Source organism: Protopterus annectens, chromosome 2.part0, assembly GCF_019279795.1.
Source record: "Protopterus annectens isolate FY-2018-M chromosome 2.part0, PAN1.0, whole genome shotgun sequence".
NCBI classification, from domain to species: Eukaryota; Metazoa; Chordata; order Ceratodontiformes; family Protopteridae; genus Protopterus; species Protopterus annectens.
In genome coordinates this window covers 32,434,637-32,456,317 of record NC_056728.1, presented here as the reverse complement: position 1 = coordinate 32,456,317, position 21,681 = coordinate 32,434,637, and the positions used below count along the sequence as shown (strand labels likewise).

Here is a 21,681-nt window from a genome sequence, read left to right as displayed (position 1 = left end):
CAATCCATTGATCTGCCTGTTTTCTTCCCAAACTATGGCAACAAGGCAGAATATAAACTTCACCAATTGGATGTACTCAGGCAGCTACATTTCTACTTACACAGAAAAAAGGAATTCGGGAAATCTGATCAATTATTCGTATCCTTCTCAGATAAAAAGAAGGGTGCTCCAATATCAAAGGTCACTCTGTTACCTATTCATGCACTTCTCAAAATAGACAACTACCTGGAAAAATGAAGGGTCACTCAACAAGAGCTATCACAACCTCGATTGCTTTTCAGGCTAGGTTACCTATGGATTCAATTTGTGCTGCAGTGACATGGATTAAACCTCATACCTTTATCACTCATTACAAAGTAGACGTGGCCTCCTGGAACAGGGCTTCCTTTGGATCCACTGTTCTGAAGAGTTTGTTCCCTTCAGTCACCCAAGAAAGAAGGTGCTAGGGATGCTGTTCCAACCAGCAAAGAATGAAGGCGAGATAGGACAACATAACATAAAGAAGTTATGTACTCACCATAACATTCCATGTTTGTTGTCCATTTGCCTTCATTCTTGCTTCCCGCCCTTCTTCCCACATCCTTCGCTCCTGGGGGATCGAGAGCTCTTTATTGTATGTGGAAGTCATGTTCTCTGATTCCCTTCTTTGTCTTGTGGAGCATATGTCTGTAAGTATACCTTGAATATATGTTTATGATTTCTATTCAGCTTAGTAATTGCAAACAAGATCTGGGTTATCTTCCTTGGGCATGATGGGATAGGGTATAGCCTGGAGCCAGTGGAAGCTCTTAAGCTTTAGAAAAGGCTGAGTCAGAACCGATGATCGGTTCCGAACCCAGCCAGCAAAGAATGAAGGTGAGATGGACAACAAACATGGAACGTTATGCTGAGTACATAAGTTCTTTTTTTTCTTGTTAACTTTTTAAGTGAGTTTAGAATAATATTTTAAGAGCACTTGTTTATTTATTTACACATTTATTACTACCATGTTTTCACTTTGTAAGTTTGCTGGTCTAGTGACACTTTTAAGCTACAATCCAAGCTCAAAGAGCGGGAAATACATTAGGACCTTACTAATCAACAATGTCACGTACAAAATTCAGTACATGACAGTAAGATTCAATGCACATGGGTAACATTAAGATCCAGTCAATGTCTATTGAGAGTAGATCAAAATAAGAAAATGAGTGAAAAAATGCAAACCAAGACATACATAAAATATAGTGCAATCATATATAATGCATAAGCACACGACTAGTGTGTCCTCTGCTCATATGTCTTTCATGGTGCTAAACTTGTTGATGTTCTTCATAAAGATCACCACTATAGTAGCCTAAGCTTTATGGTTGTATCCTACTAATGACAGAACAACTTGCCAATTTCCATAGCTTTCATGGCTCTTTCCATGTGCCCAACAAATTAGTCAGCTTGAGCTGAGCTGAATAAAAATTGTTTTTGGGCTTCGGGTTTTTCAGAGCTTTCCTGCGTGGAAGAGATCACTCCCATGTGGGCTTTCAAGGACTGATGGTAGCATACCTCTCAACCTGGAAACATCAAAAATCCGGACAATGCCCATGAAAAATAGGTACAAATCTGTACGTTGATTAACATCAAATTTGCATACATAATTATGTAACCCCACCCACTCCAATGGAATTGTGGGATACTGACTTTCAAATGCAAACTGAAGAGCAGACAACCAAAATATGTCACCGGAGTCCCTCTGCAGCCATTCCAATGTTTCATTACCTGTCTATTTTGCCCCATTTACCATAAACACTAATGTGTACATACTGCGTTACTTTTACAATGATTACCTGGAGTTTATTTTTACATTTCATAGCACAATGCGCAAACACTAATAGACATCTGCTAACAACAAAGCTGCTAAACAAAACAATACTGTCTCACAATGAAAATAGACTTGGCATTAAAACTTTTCTGACCTTGAAACTCACATTCATTGAAACCCACACCACATCCAAAGAAAATCTGGCCAGTGGTGGATAAAGATTACCTTTGGGCTCTTTTCAAATCATTGGCCCCTTGCACACAAAACAAAAAACATACATGTGTTCTTTGATACACCTTCCTGACTTTATTAAATTATATTTCTTGTATAATACAGCACACTTGTTCGACATAGTGCATTTTAAATTTATTGTCTGAACATTTTTCCAGTAGGCAATGAAACAAATGCATGAACCAATAATGTCCACCATAAAAGTCTACTTCCACATCCACACAATATATGTATGTATGTGTTTGTATATATATATATATATATATATATATATATATATATATATATATATATATATATATAATGACAGTAGTGTAAACCACAGGCATATTGCACAGCTTCTCGCACTTATTTTCAGTTTCAGTTTTTTTTTGGGGGGGGGAGACAAACATTTTGGAAAGTTGCTAAAATAAAATGTTGTGTTACCACGATGCAGTTTACTGCCAAGTCTTGAACCTAGGACCCTGTGTGCTAGAGTCAGAGCAACATACCACTATGCCAAATCAGCGGTTTGCTGAAATATAAGAAGACTGAAACTTAAATGGCTATCATTTAGTGAATTCAGTTCTCACTTCTCACCATAGCTCTGAACCTCTTAGCAAAAAAACCTGGACAAAGCCAGTAATGGGGGAATACAGCCCCAAAATAGGGACACATTTCAAATAATGATCTGATAAACTTAGAAAATTGCTAGAATAAAAGGTTTTGTGTTAGCATTAATTTTCTGAAGAATATGAGGTCTAAAATTCAAATGCCTGCCATTATTTAGTAAATTCAATCCTTCAGTGATTTGCTACAATCCTGAAAAGCAGTACTGATGTTATAAACTTAGAAAATTGCTAGAATAAAAGGTTTTGTGTTACCATTTATTTTCTGAAGAATATGAAGTGAAATTCAAATGCCTGTCATTATTTAGTAAATTAAATCCTTTAGTGATTTGCCACAAAAAATCATGAAAACCATAGATTTTATGAGGAACAGGTGGTGACTAGGGACTTTCAAGTGCCTGCCGTTATTTAGTGAATTCAAACATTCAGTGATTTGCCACAATCCTGAAAAGCAGTACTGATGTTATAAACTTAGAAAATTGCTAGAATAAAAGGTTTTGTGTTACCATTTATTTTCTGAAGAAAATGAATCCTGAAATTCAAATGCCTATCATTATTTAGTAAATTAAATCCTTTAGTGATTTGCCACAAAAAAATCTGAAAACCACAGATTTTATGAGGAACAGGTGGTGACTAGGGACTTTAGACTCTTTTTACCTTGTACCCAAGGTACAGGGTTTGAGCCTTGAGTACCTCTAGCCACTAGGTGTATTAAATTGGGGGCACACACACACACACACACACACACACACACACACACTCCTGGATTAATGGCAGAAGTGAATATGTTTGCTCGCAGAATAAATAAAAAAAAGTTTCCTACTCAGTTCCCGCTCGTCATCGTAGACAGAATAGATCCATATTTGAAAATGAAAACTGTTTCCTTGCTCGCGCATAAATCCATTCAAAGTCCAGAAATGTGCCCTTGAGCTCGATTCCGACAGGCTTGTAGCCCTGACGAAGCTGACGTCATCATACATGTGATGACGTCAACTCAAAACCAGGAAAAAATTAAAAATAAGAAAAGAAATTGGAGAAAAAGTTGGAAATGTAGGGGTGCCACTCGGGAATCATGGCACTCCATTATTTGGACCCCAAAACTCTGTAAAAAATGAGAATTCAGTACGGTTGGGAGGTATGAATGGTAGTCTAATTCTGTTCTAATGCCGGACAGATAAGTTCCCGCAGGGGGAAAAACTACCATTTTACTTTTTATGACAAAAAATTAACTTTGTGTGTAAAACTTAATTTTATTTTTGAAGACTTTTAAATGGCAATGTTATTTTTTTTACTTTTGTAGTTAAAACTTATTTAAGCTATTTTTTGTGGTAAAAGTTGTATTATTTTACTTTTGGGGGCTGGAGTAAGTGTTGTTTTACTTTATTTTAATGGGAAAGGGTTACTTTTTTACTATGTTCCTGTTTTACTGACTATTACTGCCAAACTTCCCAGTTCCTCAGTTCTTTCTTCTTCTTCTAGCCACAAAAAGAAGAAAATTGTCAACTAGCCTTTGCCACCACAGCAGGCTGCTAAAGTGCCTCAGCCATAGGTGGATGACTGTGCTTTGGACAAAATTTATTTGGGCCACTTATCTTTTTCCTTGTGTCCTGCTGGTTTAGTCCATACATCTACCTTGGACTAGGGGTTAGACATATCCTCTACAGCTTTTAGAGTACCCTTGGTGGGCAGGGGTGAGCCACTCACATTCATCATGGGAGAAGGGATAGAGAATGCCACCCTTCCTAGATGGAAAAATATGCCCATTCCTGGGGAGGTTTTTGCTAGCAAAAGTGGGTCTATCTCTACAGAAATTTGTGTCAAAAAGAAACAAAAACTTAAAACTTATATCTTCTCCTGTCTTACTTTCTCTTGACAGGAGTAATTTATCAGACTTGGCTCGGGTTTACTGCAGGCTCTTGACCCTACCTGTATGGCTGTCTCTGGTAAAAGAAAGAGATTCTTCACTTTTTAAAGGGACTGCAGAGTCTGAACCTGCAAAGTATTCTGAAAGCACAGATTATGTGTTTTTCCTGTCAGCCTTCCTTGTGACTAAGTCAAGGGCAATGTTGAAGTCCAGATAGATGTCTGTTGATTAATCTGTCAGATTAATCTGTAACCTAGTCATAAAACTAGATTTGGTTTGACTGTCAGCTCCTTCTACCCATGAATCCTATGTTAATTGCTGCATAACCAGGAACCAAACACAAAACCAGATAAAAAGAAACAGTTCAAGTGTACACAGCAGGTCCACGCCAAAATAAAATTCTTCCTTTTATTCACCAGTAGATTAAGCACTTTCGTCAGCTTGTAGCTAAAGACTTCATCAGAATCTACTCAGGTATACAGAAAGGTAACTTAAATAGTTATAAAACACACCACCTGACCAATTAATCAGTTAGGGTTATGAAGCCCGACAAGGGCAGGTGGATTGTGGTGAGGATAAAAACTGTGTATGTTAACTGTATGAATGGTATGTTGTTAGAAGATACTATGTATGATGAAGCATCTATCAATTTAGTTAATTTATCATATGTCCAGATAGATTACTTGCTTAAAGATATGTTTGACCAAGGTGCAATTACTCCAGATGAATATAATTTTCTTAAGTGTGATTATCCTGTTGTACCTTCTATTTTTGGACTTCCCAAGATCCACAAGGATATTGTGGATTCCCCATTAAGGCCAATTGTTAATGCTTCTAAAGCTAAGATTCACCCCCTTGCTTGATTTATTGATATAAAAATCAAAAAAATGTTTGAAAATGCACTCAGAATTGTGTAAAGATTCCTCGGATTCCTAAGAAATGTTGGAAAACTGACATTTTTGGAAGATGTAAGATTTATAACTATTGATGTGGTAAATCTTTTTAATGTCATTCCCCATGATATTGGGATGTCATGGTTCCATGACTATATTGTTACTAGTGGGATGTTTTCAAACAATTACATTTATGTATTATTTATACATATGGAAACAGTTTTGAACTGCAATTTTGTGTATTTTGAAGGCCAGTACTATCAGCAGAAATGTGGGGTGGCAATGGGGGCCTCTTGGGCCCCTATTTCTTCAAACATTGTTATGTTGGAGTGGGAAAGAAGGTGTTACAAGCAACACTGGAAAATGTATTTTCGCTTTTTGGATGACATTTTCATTGCATGGAATGGGCCTGTTCATGAGATCAGTAACTTTATAGAGTACTGTAATCAAACAGCAGCTTTCTTTAAATTCACTTACAACTGGCACTCTGACACCATTCACTATTTAGATGTTGAGTTAAAAAAGGACTATGTTAATAAAAGATACACCAGCAACATTTTCAGGAAACCAACCTACTCTAACAGTTTGCTTCACTTCACCAGTTGCCACCCGTACCATCAAAAGAAGGGGCTGGTAAAGGGGCAGTTTGTTAGATTGGCCCATATGGTTTCTAAGGATAATGTTTTTCAGCAAGTGAAAAATTAGTTAACATGCTTATGGCACATGGTTAACCAAGCCCAATGGTACAACAGATTTTTTCTGAGGTACATACTAAGAGGGAGAATATGTTTTACAGAACAATTTTAAGAGAAAATAGTGAACATTTTGGCTTGGGGAGCAATAAAAGGATTGAACACAAGTCCAATTTTCATAAGGCTTTTGTTATCACCTTTTTTAATGACTATTTGGACGTTTCAAATATTTTGAAAAAGAATTGGAACATTTTTAAATGTTTTGATGGGATTCTGGAGCATGTTGGGACAGAACCCAAGTTTGTATTTAGAAAGCGTAAGTCTATTAAGAATTTTCTTGAGACTGGCAACAACATTTCGATACCACTGAGCTTTAGGAAACATGGCACTTATAAATATGGCTCTTGTCCACAATGCCCACACATTTTGCAAGGTGATAGTTTAATGGTTAACCACCCAATGATTAGACCCAATTTTCATTGTAATTGCAACACTAAAGGCATTGTATATGTGGCTCAGTGTAGTGTGTGTGCCCCAAATTTTATGTGGGAAAACACAAAGAGGCTTTAGGCATCGCATGTATGAACACTCCTTGGACATTAGACAACACAAAAAAACTAATGCTCTGGCAAAACATATAGAACATTTTCCTGATCACAATTTTTTTATTTTTTGCAGTAGAGCAGGTATGCCAAAACCCTCGGGGTGGGCCGTGGAAAGATATTCTGGAGTTAAAAGAATTACTGTGGCAAATTAAGTTACAAGTACACATTTGCCCAGGGTTAAATGATTATTGTAGTATGTTATGTTTTAAAGCTTAGGTCTTATTTGGTTTAGATTCAACTGTGAACATTCTTATATAAAAAGTGGGGGGGTTCATTGAAGGATTGCATTGTGTTTTACAGTATGTCTTTTTAAGTAACAATTGATTAATTGGTCAGGTGGTGTGTTTTGTAACTATTTAAGTTACCTTTCTGTATGCTTGAGTAGATTCTGATGAAGTCTTTAGCTACAAGCTGACGAAAGTGCTTAATCTACTGGTGAATAAAAGGAAGAATTCTATTTTGGTGTGGACATGCTGTGTACACTTGAACTGTTTCTTTTTATCTATGTTAATTGTTGTCCAAAAGAATTGCCACCAGCTTGTCTTTCCACTGCATTTAAGCTAACAATCCTGCAGTCCCTCAGATTTTTCTACTCCCTCTGTTGTGCCAGTATATTATACTTACTGTCTGCCAGTTCTCTGAGACTTCTGTACCAGCCAGTGATCACTTGAAAGTTTCCATCAGGAGATCTGCCAGCAGTTGGACACATTTCTGAGGACCAGGGAGGTAGCCTATTTGGAACTTGTGCTCCATCCCCCCTAATGGCAGCCAGCTGCTTCTCCTTCCCTCTGTCTAGCCTTGTTTTGCCCAGTGCTGTCCCCATTCTGCTCTCCTTACCTTCCAGCACAACCCTTCCCTTGTTTTCCATTGTGAAGACTAAAACAAAGTGTTAATTCAGTACCTCAGCTTTTTAAATAGTCTTAGGTAATCTCTCTTCCAGTTTTGCATAGTGTTGTCTCTTCTTTCTGCTATGTACCTTGTTTCACTTCTTGATCCCTTCTATTAAGTACTTTTCATCTTTCACCTTTGCTGTTTTCACTGTCCTTTTTTTTTCGTAGGGAGAAGGGTTCTGTGCAGCAGGCAACATTTTCTCCTTATATGCGGAGTATACCCAACTCATTTTAGCCTTCCATGGGCTGTACCCGTCCCATGTCCGGGACATTTGAGGAATTTAAGCACCCGTGCAGTGGGTGTCAGTGCTCAAGTGCAGGTCACTTTCCCAAGGGGCTGATGTCAGCAGAAAGCCAACCAATCCTCTGTACACCTTTCTGGCAGTTTCCTCTGTCTCTAACAGGGAAAACAGGCATACTAGTGTGCCCAGAGTACATGCCCTTCCATTTTCCCACCTATGATGGACACTCCATTCCTTCCTTGTTAACGTCTCAGATTCCTGATCCGCTAATTTAACCCTGGGTTACCTGAGCTATTGTCAAAGTTTTATCCTTCCTATGCCTCTGTTCTAGCTGTCACCATCTTTGTTGACTTTTTGTTGTCCTTCTGTATACTATATCTTCTATTCCCTCCTTTCAGCATTCTATAGGCCCTATCTTTTGACATAATCGTTAGCCTCATATGCCTTCGTAGCCACGCTGTCCTTTTCCTCGTCTTCCCTTTTTGACTGGTCCACACACTTTTGCAATAGCCCTGAGTAATCCATCCTTGACCTATTCCCATAGCTTGTTTACTTCCTGGGCTTACTGTCAGTCTGCTAAGTCATCCTTCACCCTCTCCCCAATGCAGAATTATCCCTTTCTGAAAGTCCTGTTCCACTGTCTTAGTCTTTGAATTGTTATTCTGTCCCCTATGTAATATCCAATCTTACAGAAGTTATTTATTTATTTATCTTTGTTGACCGGGAAAGTCTAACTGGGTAAATCTCATTTTCAACAGAAGTCCAGGGAGAAAAGCACCAGGAGATACATGCAAGATACCTATTACTTATAAGACATGGGTATGGATGGTTAGAGTATACAAGTTAGAAATAAATAAAATTGAGGTGAAGAATGTGAAACATTAGTCAGTAGCTTGATAGTAGTTAAAGCTGGAAGAGGCAGAGAGGCATTGTATAGGAACCTGGTTATAAGATACATACAAGATGGTAGAGAGTATTTGAAGGAGATGGATAAGGGGGAAGGTCAGAAAGAAATAAAAATGTAAAGTGGGGATTGAGACTGGAAGAAATTTGAGAAGTGGGTGAAAGTTTTTTTTATGTAGGAGAGGATACAGGTTTTAAAAAGATGGGATGGAGTTACCCAGGTGATTAGCATGTGCTTGACCACATGTCTAATGGAATTCATCTGAACTCTGCAAAATGCAAAGCTGTTGATTTTGTTAACCAAACAAATAGACTGCACATTTATTATTATGGCCATTGGAATGAACAGTTTAACATTTTACAAAACTGAATTTCATTGTAATGCCTAAAATAATCTATGTTAATCTTGAAGTCTGTTTTCAGATGTAGAACAAACCAAACCACTATGCTCCCACTTTTTTTAATCATCCATAAGTTTTTCAGTGCACTTGATGTTATGGAGCTAAATGGATTCAAGGAAAATTTGAACAGGTCTAGGCCAGGTGGTGAAACGTAGGGATGCTGCTTGTCAGTGATAACCATTCAGTTAAAATTATCAAAAATAATTGTAAATTGACTGGATTCTTCTAGGCAGCTAGCAGGAAGTCCAGGTTGTGCTGTAAATTGTGAAACCATACTAATTATCATAGGTGGACAGTTTCCGAACATGCATAATGATTTCAAATTGTTAGCAAAATCTAAAAAAGAGATGACTGTGAAAAAAAGATCAAGTGAAAGATTTACCTTTTAAAAAAGGGGTAAATGGGTCTAAAAGTCCCAAAAAAAACATGTTAATAAAAAACAAGTGTGGAAACGGAGATAAAAGTTCTAATTAATTATCATTCATAATTGTTTTAAAGAGTTCACAAAAGACATGGTAAACTAATGTATGAAACTTAAACGAATCAAGTAAACATTACATGTATCATATTTATTTTACCATTATTTATATCATTAATCATTTTCCTATTTTTTACAGGTATATGCAGATTATGAAAGCAATCCCCTCTTGAGGCAAGCTATTGAATTTGCCTGCAGGCATTTTTACATTTTACATCGGAAGCCATTTGTTTTACAACTTTTTGCTAGTGTTGCTCCTCTCCTGGAGTTCCCGGTATGTGTTCTTTAATTTTTTTGTTTTCTACATTGTTTTTTATTTATTTTTTTGTTGGATTATATATTTACAATGTTTGCTTTTCTCTCTTTAGAAGCAGATGATAATGCTTAGGCTATGACATGGCATCAAAATTCAGCAATTAAAAATTCAGCTTTCTGTGGTTATATTTCTGCATCCTGGAATGTTGATGGCTTCCCAACCCAAATTTGTGCAAAGCAGAGTACGTAACAAAACTGCACTGGCTTTTTATGTACACACATCATTCCCCGTCATTATTATTCTAACTCTAGTCTTGCTGTTGCCTCAGAACTGCAGCAAGGTGACTTTTGATGTCAAGTCTCTGGCCCCTACAGTATACTATATTTTCAAGTAAAAATGTGGAAATACACAGCGCTGAACTGTATATTTATCACAACTTCATATATTTGTGAGACCAAATGAACACATTCTGTTTGATTACATAGCCTTCTCAATGCTGAGCGACTTCTGATAGCTGTGAAAGTGGCAGCTGCTCATCTGAGAGACAGCCTGTGCAGAAAAAAAATGATAGCCTGGGACTGGCTGGTTGAACAGTGCTTACAGAAACTATACTTTATAAGTTTCTCTAAGAGCAGGACAGTAGTGAAGAAGATAATTTCTGCTTCACTACACTTGGCTTTCCAGCTTGCTTCCCATATGGTGTGCCTTATTTGCTAAGTCTATGTCCACCCTTTGCCCACATGGTTTTCTGTTTGATTACTGTGGTATCCTGTCACATCCCAAATGTGTGTAAGTAGGTGAATTTGTGAACCTCCATTTTTCCCATAAATGTTAGTACATGTGCACCCTGCAGTGGATGGACCATGAAAAGGAAAAAGCAGGTATTCTGAAATGGATGACTGAAGTTTCGAAATGTCAGAGGTAGATATAATAAAATGGGGAGTACAGTGGGGCTCCTCCTGCATGGGAGGTATGGGGGTTTACCCCCCACTGCCTCCAACAGATTTAATTTCTGAAAATGTGTTTGATGATCCATTTCAATTTGAACAGTTTTTACTTACTATGATAGTGCATATCATATTCTGTGAATGTACAGTAAACTAAGGATTAACTAAAAATTCAGTTTTAACTAACTTTGAGTTGTATTTCAGTATGTCTACATAGTTATTGACTAGAATGGCTACATTTCCGTACAGATTTAGATAGTGAAATTGTTTTTATGCAGATATGGCCAGTGGTTTTGTTTAAGTTTTTGTATTCATCAAGTAAATCTGTCAGGCACAGATGGATCTTTCCAAGGATAACTGCAGAGTACAGTCTGCTTAAGTGGGCTTCCTAGTGAAATGTCGGCACTCATAACTCTGAGTGCTGATACATCAAAAAAAGCCCAAAGATGCAGAAGAGTAGTGAATATTTACAACATTCTTCTCCTTTAACCATGTTTTTTTGCAGGGCAGCAAGCAGTCTGCATATTAAGGGACTCACTGTAGCATATCCTGACAATTCAAATAGTGAGTTGCTCAGAGTGCCATGGTGAACTGGTTCAGAATTAATGCATTTATCAAAGTGTAATATGAAATAAAGCTTTTGCTGTTTTTGGCAAAGACATGTAGTGCTATTGAAATACATTATAATGTTTGGATTACAAAAAAAAATAAATGTAGGGAAAACATAACCACTTTCTAGCATGTAATTCATTTAAATATCCTGTGATATTCAGATAAGTTTAAGGGGGAACATTAGAAGCACTTCAGTTCCAAACGCTCGAAGACTGCTGTCTTGAAGCCAAGGACTCAGATGTCTTGTAGCTTGGATAGGCTGTCACTCGCACTCTAACTCAAATATAGGTTCACTTGAGCAGCTGCTACAACTTACGCAAGTACATTTATTTTTTTTTTCCTCAAAAAAATTTTTTATTTTTCAGAGTTGAATAAATTCATAGTATTTGTATATAAATCTTAAATAACTATGTACAATATATATACAATTACTTATAGGTATAACAGTCCAGTTATCAGAGTGTATCTGTTCAGTTATTGTAAAGTGTCAATCAATGATAAGATTTTTTTTCCATGGATTGTTAATAAATGGCTTAGGATGAATCCTTAATTCTTTAATTTTAATTTCCAACAATGCTGTGGTCTTCAGTAGGCTGTAGACGTCTTCCAAAGTCAGCATTGTGTTTGTATTCCATCTTCTAGTTATACACTTCCTTGAGATTGCATGTATTGTCCATACTAGATACATATTTGACTCTTTCAAATGAGGACCTTCGTACACATTTAATAATACTAGAGCTTTAGATAAGTTCAACGATTCATTAAATAAAGCTTGTAAAAAGTTTTTAATACCATTCCAAAATGGCTTAATTTTAACACAGTCAAAAAATGTGATTCCAGTCTGCACTGTGTATTTGCTCACACCTTAACATATTCCCTTTGTGGAAGAATTAATTTTAGTAATTCTGTATGGAGTTAAGAATGCTCTGTGCAAGCATTTCCAATTAAAAACTTTCCAGTATTCTGTAAAGGATGTACGTTTTATTGATAATAAAATATTTGATTTAATTTCTTCAGTTAACTGTAATGAGTGTCCTTTTGTTATATAATTCCAATATGAGGATTTAGGTGTTGTTTTATAATTTATCAATATCTTGTAAAATTTTGAAATACTATTTCCCATGTCATAATCAATATATATGATTTCATATAGGTATTTCGTAAATTTAGGTATTTCTTTAAATGAAGAATTATTAATTATTCTGCATAAATATTGCAATATGTCAGAATGCTTTGCATAGTTAGCCAATCTTGTTGTGGACTTTTGTATGTTGTTTCTATTGTTTGCATATCCAGAACTTTTAGGTTCATAGGTAGGTACGAGGCTATCAGCCCAAGGGCCTAAGTAAGCCTAGCTAACCAGGTTCTCTGGCTTACTCCACCCAAAAAAGTTATTTTCCTGTGCCCCTGTCGAGCAGAGCCACCGAAGTGATCCCCAGGGTGTATTTCCTATTTCCCATCCACTTACCAAGATCTTTCTTGAAGAATGTTAATGAGGAACTTTGCTTGACATAGATGGGTAGCTTGTTACAGAGAATGGGAAGTCTCTGGGATAGGAATCTATCCCTCCAGCATGTCCTGTTTATTGTGGTGACAAGGTTTAGGTCCCTAGAGCGTGTAGCTCGGAGGGATTGGGATTTCTTTAGGTATAGCATGTCCAACAGCTCTGGGTTTGACATAGCTTTATATGTTAGGCAGAGATCACCTCGGAGTAGGTGATACACTACAGATTAAAGCTGGAGTTTTTGAGACGGTCAGTGTAGGGCATCTGTTTGAGGCCAGTAATCCTCTTTGTGAGGTACTTCTGTGGCCTTTCCAGCTTTTGCAGATGTCTTGTGAGGTACATTCCAGAAGGGATGTTGTACTCTCTAATGTGTCTAATGAGTGTCGAGTAGAGGGGAGCAATGACCTCTTTTTTTCCCTAGATGAGAACTCTTTTGTGATGAGGTGTTCCACGTAGAAGGATTTCCTGACTACTGTGGTGATGTGATTATCAAAGGAGAGACTACTGTCCACCTGGGTCCCCAGGTTTCTTATCACACATTCGGCGTTAAGTGGACTGCCGCCTATGTCGTAATTCATGAGTACAGAGTTTTTACTAAAGGGGGTGACAATGCACTTTTTGGCATTGAGCTTGAGACCATGGCTCTGACACCAGGCATCTGTCTCAGTGAGGCCCTTCTGTAGGATGTCCACATCATTTGGGGACTCAACTATGGCTCCTAGTTTGCAATCATCTGCGATCTTTGTTAGCCAAAGGCTTTCTGTGTTAGCCTGTACTTCAGAGAAGTAGATACCAAACAGGAGAGGTCCCAGGACTGAACCCTGTGGTACTCCACTTGTCACTGGTTAGAAGTCAGATTTAGAGTCTGCAACTTTTACAGTGTGGGTTCTGTCAGTGAGCCAATTGGCAGCCCATCTTGTGACGTAGGGATTTATACCTAGTTTAGTGATCTTAGCTAAAATTCCAGAGTGAGGGATGGTGTCTAAAGCCTTGGCGTGGTCAAGATAGGCTGTGTAAACCACCTTACCCTCGTCTACAGCTTTGGTGACTGCCTCAAAGTAGTCGATCAGGTTCAGGAGGCATGATCTGCCTTTCACAAACCCGAACTGGGTGAGGTCCAGAGTTTGGAGGTTACCAAAGTCTTTGTTTATGAGTTCCATGATGATACGTTCCATGGCCTTACAGACCAGGCTCATCAGGCTAATAGGGCGATAGTTCCCGAGATCAGTGGTGGCTCCCCCTTTGTGGAGTGGGATAACTGTTGCTGTGCACCATTCAGTGGGTACAAAGCCTAATGTGTGACTATAATTGAACAGGGTGCTTAGGTGGGGAGCCAGTTCGTTCTGAAGTTTATGTAAAACGCAGCCTGGGATGTTTTCCTGTCCTATGGATGCTGTGTTTTTGGCTTTAGAGAGTGCAGCTTTTACCTGCGTAGTTGTGATTACAGGGACTCTGCATTCTTCCTGTATAGATATGGGCCCTTTAAGGGGTTGTAGGGGGTAAAGTTAGCACTGCACCTATCTGCCAGGACGTTGGCAATATCAGTTGGTTCTGTAATTTTCATGTCGTTGTGTTGTAACTCAGAGCATTGAGATTCTTGACATAGGTATAGAATGCTTTGTGGTTGTCCATAGAATCAGTGACGATTTTGTTTTCATAGCTAGCTTTGGAGGATCTTATAAGGGATCTCAGCTTCTTACTGAGGCTGACCAGGGTACTCCACCACTCATGGGATTTTACTCTCTTTTGCAACAGTTTCTTCCTTCTGTTTTAGAGTTTGTTTATGGCAGGGGACCACTAGATTGTCTTCCTTTTTTTGGAGGATAGTGTCTTGGCTCTATTTGGGATAGCACGATCCTTGCACTCGTGTAAGTGCTTATAGAGTGCATCTGTGTAGAATTCAGCAGTTGTGACTGTATTGTTCATCTGCATGGGTGTCATGAAGTTCGCCACTTAAGCATGAAGTTGGCTTTGAAGAAAGTTTTCCATGATTTCCTTAATGGGGAGTGGGGGCAGGATGTGGATATCTAGGGTGATTAGCTTATGGTCGGATCTGACCAACAAGTTGACTTCAGGTGTGGAACACCGGTCAGTCATGTTGGTAATGACTAGGTCTAGGATATTGTTGCCCCTGATGGTGGAGTGGATAAGTTGATCCAAGGCATTGTAATTTATGAGTTCTAGAAAGCGTTGAGCGAAGGAGTTGGTACATGAGTAGTTTTCTCAGTTAATGGTAGGGTAGTTGAAATCGCCCATTATAAGGGTGTTTGGTTGAACCCTAATATTTTCCAGTATATCAAAAAAAGAGGAGTGGGAATCCTGGGGCATGATGGGGGATCTGTAGCAAGCTACAATTTGGATTGCAGTTTTGCCCAGAGTTAGTTGCACTTGGATAACCTCGGATGCATTATGCTGAGCAACTAGCCTGGAGGTGTGGATATCCTTAATGAATATGGACACACTGCGCTTTTGGTGTTCCAGTCCAGGTTAGGTGGCTGAAAAGTGTGGTATGAGTTATAGCCTGGTAATGCAGGGGTGATCTCTGGAGCCTTGAACCAAGTCTCAGTCACTGCACAAATATCGATGTTCTCAATTTTAAGGAGTGCCTTGAGGGAGTGCATTTTGAGGTTTAGACTTCTAGCATTGAGTAGCATTACCCTCAGTTTTTGCTTGCCTGTTACGGTGGTGAATTTGTCATTTGAACCTTGCCTAAAAAAGGCACTATAGGGGTAGCAAGAGCCTTGGCCAGTATCTGGAATCCCAGGTGTGACAGGTGCAGGCCATCTCTGGCAAAGCATCGTGGTCTGTCAACCATGTCATCCCAGGCAGACAGATACTGGATCCCCTTAGAATGAGACCAGAAACTTAGCCAATTGTTGAAGTCAGTCATTTTGTCCTTGTACTGCGGTATCATTCTGGGTGATGGCAGGATGCTACTAAGGGCTAGGATCATACCTACCTGGGCTACAAGATCGGAGAGCTCTTCCTTGTCTCTTTTCATGTAGTCCAGGGAGGTACGTCTCGGGTAATTCACACCAACATGGACAATGACAGAGTCATATTTGTACTTGTTGTGGAGTGACCTGAGTGCGTGGGTTATGTAGCAGATCCTGGCACCCGACAGGCAGCTGACAGTAACCTTCTCCTTGTTTAGCCTGGTGAGTGGGACATCAGTGCGCCTGACTATAGAGTCACCTATGACTAGTGTTCGGATGGTGACCTAATGCTTAAGGTGTTTACCTTACAAACACAAGGTGCAGGGTTTGAGTCTTACAAGGGATAATTGGCTAGGCTTAAATGGCTCGCAAGGGCAGTTAGCCTAGTACTGAACTTTGAACTATGAACTATGTGTGTTGTGTACATTGTTTTGCCTTATGGGCTGTGGTTGAGTGGCACACTGAGTCTGTGGGGTATGTGTCATTTGGGTTGTGTTGGGAGTGGAGGTTGAGTGCATTTCTGCTTTGGAGATCTCTGTTGCTTGAGCAGATTATTATTGAGAGCCTCCGCAAATGTTTTTGTGTTTCTATGTGTGGATTTTGGTGGTGTAGGTTTAGAGGGACTATGTGATGAGTGTGGTGTGGTGCAAGTGTTTACCTTCTCCTCTTGACTGTAAAGTTCAGTCTTGGTTGGAGAGAGCTTTACCTCCAGTTTGGCTAGATAAGTGCATATCTCACAGGTTGTGGTGTTGGGTGGTAGGAGGAGAGGGTTGTCTGTGTACATGAGGCAATTACTACACTGCCCCAAGATGCCCAGATTCATCAGATAGACAGGAAAGAACACTGTGAGCTGACCCTTGGACATGCCTGAATAAAAAACTACTTTCCTCTAGACAAGTGAGGAAAGTGAGTATAAGAGCTGTTTTTCTCTAAGCAAGTGAGGAAAGTAAGTACAAAAACTGTTTTCCTCTAGGTAAAGAGGAAGGTTGAGTGCTGTAGTAATTTGTAGCTTATTTAGGGCTAACAACAAGTTCTGAACAAGTGCTAAGCACGAATAAGCAAATTCAAGTGCTAAAACTAAGAATCTGTACCTGGATCTTGTGGTAGATAGGCTACCTAGTGCTTATCAGTCCCACTGATAAGCTAGAATGCTTCCCTTCAACACAGAAAGGCTTGTTCTTTGATGCATTGAAACCAACAAACAAATCCTTTCTGTTCCCAGGAATTAATTATTTCTCTGTATATTTTATGTGGATAGCTCTTTGTAACTATGAATAGCGTTAAAAGATCAAACCAGATTTTTAAATCTATATTTGCATTAATAATTTTCCTAAATAAGTCAATGTAATAATTAATCATACTAGCTTTAGTGGAGTTAGTTATGTTATATTGCATACTAATACATAATATGTGCCATGGCAATTTTTTTTATCTGTTATTTGAATTTTTTTGTAAATGAAATTCATTTATTGATATTACATTTAGTAATTCTTTCCAGTTTGCAGAATAATTTGGATGGGTTTATCCAATCTGAGATTGTTTTAGATATTGATGCTTTTATATATGTTTCTATATCAGGAAAGTTTAAATCATCCTTGTTTCCATGGTCTGATATGATGTATTAAAGCTATTCTGTTTCTTTTGTGCAACTATAAAAATGTTATTAGGCATGAGTTTATTTCTTTGAATATATCACTTTTTGGTAACAGTTGTATTGCCAAAGCTATATATAGAATCTTGCATAGTAAAACCATTTTTATTAACTGTAGTCTATCTTCAAATGTTAATATTATTTTGTTCCACTTTTCCACAGAGATTTTAATTGTATTGATGATATTATTGTAGTTTTTTGAGACTAATTCATTATTATCCTTGCATAACTCAATTCCTAGATATTTTAAGGTAGATTCTTGTTTCCCGATAATGTTACTTACCTTCATCTGCAATTTTCTTTTTATTTAAAAATAAAAATTTTGATTTTGATTTATTGCAATGGAGTCCTGAAGTCCTGTAAAATGTGTCATTTAAAATATCTAATTCTTCTAATGTCTCTTTTGTATTGGATAATGTTAATAATATGTCATCAGCAAAGATCATTACTTTAGAATTGTATTGTTCATAAACATCTACTCCTTTGATTTTTGTATTGTTACGTATTGAATCTGCCAATATTTCATTAGCCAAAGCAAATAGAATCAGTGACATGGGACATCTTTGTTTAGTTCCCTTTGTTATATGTATAGATTCAGAGGTGAAAGGCCCTAGCTTAACATACGCTGAATTATTTGTATATATATTCTTTAGTAGATGAACAAAGGAAGGAGGAAATTCAAATAACACCAGAATTTTGAATAAATAGTCCCAGTTTAGGGAATCAAAGGCTTTCTCTATATATAAGCCAGTTATGAGTGTTTCTTTATTTTCTTTATTAGCATAATCTTTAAGAAATTATTGTTTTAATATTGTTATGTGTGTGTCTATGATATATAAATCCAGTTTGATCATTATTTATTGTTTTGGATAGTGGTATTTTTCATTCTGTTAGTTAATATTGTCATAAATATCTTATAGTCATTATTTAATAATGATATAGGTCTATATGAGGTACAGAGGTTTAGGGGTTTGTTTTCCTTTAGGATTGGTGTGGTTAAGAAATATCACCAATAGGGTGGTATTAAAGCTTGTGACTGAATTTCTAAGAAAGTTTTATGGAAGAGGGATAGTATCTTTGATGGAAAAAGTTTATATATTTCCATAATTATGCCATTTATACCTGGAGCTTTATTATTTTTTACCTGCTTTTATTGTATAATTTCTTTGTAGGATATGGCTTGCAGATCTAGTGTTAATTTTTCTGGTATTTTTTTTATATTAGAACATTTTTCATCTATATTTAACTGATTAATATGTATATTTTATTTTGGAAATGTTTCATATAGTGGTTTCTGTAGGCATCAAGAATGTCACCTATATCCGAGACATTTTCCCCTTTCTTTTCATGGAAGGTATTTTTAATGTCATTAGCTTTTGATTGTATTTCGATTCTTGTGGATAAATTATGTAGTTATTTGGGAGAAGTGGCCAAGGTATTAATTTTTAGTTTTTCTAAAGCTAAACTAGTTTTATGTGTTAGAATTTTGTTGTAATTATTGTTTAATAGTTCTACTTTCTTTTTCATCTGCAAATGATATTGATTTTTTCAGCTTTTACAGACAAAAGTTTGGATTGTAGATCTAATAATTCAGAATCCCATTCTCTGATTTTCTTTTATACCAAGTTGGGGTTTTACCATATATGTAAGCTTTTAATGAGTCCCATATCATTATTTTATTTATCTCTGTGGTGTAATTAATATCTACAAAGAACTGTAATTCAGATAATAACCAGGGTTTGAACTCTTTAATTTTAGTTATATATGCTGGAATTCTGGAGTTAAAGATTAATGGTTTGTACCCATTTTGAAGTTTTAATATCAACGAATTGTGGTCTGAAAAGGGGCAGGGAGTAATTATAGAGTTTAAGTCATGGGCAGCAAATATTTTATCTATTCTAGTTGGGGTACCAAATCTGTGATCTTGATGGGAAACAACAAAGATTTATCTTCTTTAAATTTTAAAGTATCTACAAGATGAAATGATTGTACCCACTTGTTTAAAGCTTTTGATGCAGCAGATGTACACAGTGGTCTTTTATTTGTAGTTTCAAAAATATCAAATATACAGATCTCCTCCTAATATTAAGTTGCGTTTATAATTATTGGAAATTAAATCCAAGTGTTTTTTAACAGTTCCTGATCCATTGCCTGGGAACCAGTATAGATTGACTAGGATCCATATTCTGTTATTATATTTAACTATTACTGATGCCATAAGGCCTTCTTTATCTTCATACTTGTAAATGATTTCTGGGTTAATCACATTTGTTTTCCTTAAAATTGTTACCCCTTTTGTCTTTGTCTTATAATTGGATTGCGCAAATATAATTTATTCCTTAGGATTCCATTTATAATTGTCATTTGTTTTGGAATGAGTTTCCTGAGGTAAGACAATTTGCACTTTGTTCAGTTTTAAATATTTCAATAAATTTGATTTCTTGTTAGGATTGTTTAAGCCATGGTTATTTAAAGATAATAAAGTTAAATCCATCTTAGGTTATTTAGACTATGTATTTTTGTTTTATTGTGACTATTAAACATTTTCCTCTGATAACCATAAAGTATATGTTTGAGCTTTTAAAGAAAATTATCAGTTTTTATACTTTGAGTGTTTACCATTAAAGTAAGGTTTTGGTCAGGCATACTAAAATGTTTTGTGAAATAACAAATTTCAATTAATAAATGTTAACAAAACTAAGATCCGCACTAGCCATAGAATGAAAATCATTCCTAATCTGATGGATAAACCTAAGTCCATCAGATTATCACTCATACCTTGACAATCCAGAACATCTGAGCTCCATAAATTGAATTATCATATGGAGAATATTTGTAATAGGAATAAGCAATATTTATATTATTTTGAACAGATATAGTCCTATTATAAATTAGACAGAATTCTAATACAATATAAATGTCTACTTACTGTATAAGCAATTCATATTTATATGAAAGATAGATGACAAGCAATTCAATCATAGTAAAGTAGGATGTATCATATATAAAACCTCAGTAAAAGATTATAGCACGCAGTTATTTAACATATTAACCTTTCTTTATTGATGAAGTCTTTCAAAACGTATTACTTAATATAAATAGATGGTAATAATATTTATACCTAATGTTTATAATACAGTGTATTTTACTGGATATATCAGAAGTTATATTTCATTGTTTGCCAGCATTTAAGTAATCACTTTGTTTGTTGCTAACTTACTTAAAGCATCAAGTTTGTTTTATGTAAACATTGATGAAAGTTAGTGAATTTTAATTATCAGTGCATCCCTCTTCCCTCCCTTTCCTACACATAAGGATTTTCATATCTGTCATTTCTTATTATAAAATGAGTAAAATTATAGGTTAAAAACAACAAATTCACTTATTGTGATTAATGATTACAAGTTACCTTTCCATATTCATAAATTACCATTTTATGGCATATACTGAAAGTTTGTAGGTTTAAATGGCAACTTTCTATTTTGTATAATCAGCAAAGGTTAAACTGGGTGATTATTGTCAATTTAATACTATTTGTTCAGAATGTGATTGTTACATTCTGTGACATTCCTAGTTCAGGCTTCTATTGTTTCCCTTGAACAACTTTGTCAGTTTAATGTCATGCATAAAACATTAGTTACCTTGGTAACAGGTTAAGTATTTTATATGGTCAAGATAGGTTACAAAAACTACAGTTCAAGTTAAAGTAATTACATGACTTTTTATGCATATTTACTTATATAAGAAAATCATCATGCTTCCCCTTGATGTTCAATGTAGTGTATGTCATTTATGACAAGTTAAGATATTAGTGTTATTATACACAAGCCCATGTTCTTAAATTCTGTCTTTAATATCTAATTTCAGCAGACTGCTTCATCTTATATGATGATTATATATTTTATGTCTAGATTTACTAAAATCATACATTACATAACTGTTGTGTGTGTGTGTGTGTGTGTGTGTGTGTGTGTGTGTGTGTGTGTGTGTGTGTTTGTGTGTGTATATGTTTTGTTTTTAGCTGTTGCTTAGTTATTTGAAAGACCACAAGCTGTAATGTTTATTCTTATTATTAGCGCCTTCAAGCATGTTTATACAGTCTGTAGACTTTAAATTATGAGAACCTTCTAGTTTCTTATTTGTTATAAGTATCCTTACATACACACATATCAGTAC

General features: G+C 36.5%; 1 protein-coding gene across 1 annotated transcript in view; it reads left to right on the top strand.

The window, feature by feature from the left end:
• The window catches only part of UNC80 (unc-80 homolog, NALCN channel complex subunit), a 5,631,640-nt gene that overhangs the window by 4,546,289 nt on the left and 1,063,670 nt on the right, over window positions 1–21,681 (top strand). Inside the window, exon 46 of the mRNA XM_044060513.1 lies at window positions 9,739–9,873. Coding sequence (XP_043916448.1) covers window positions 9,739–9,873 — 135 coding nt within the window. The remainder of the gene's footprint in view (window positions 1–9,738; window positions 9,874–21,681) is intronic.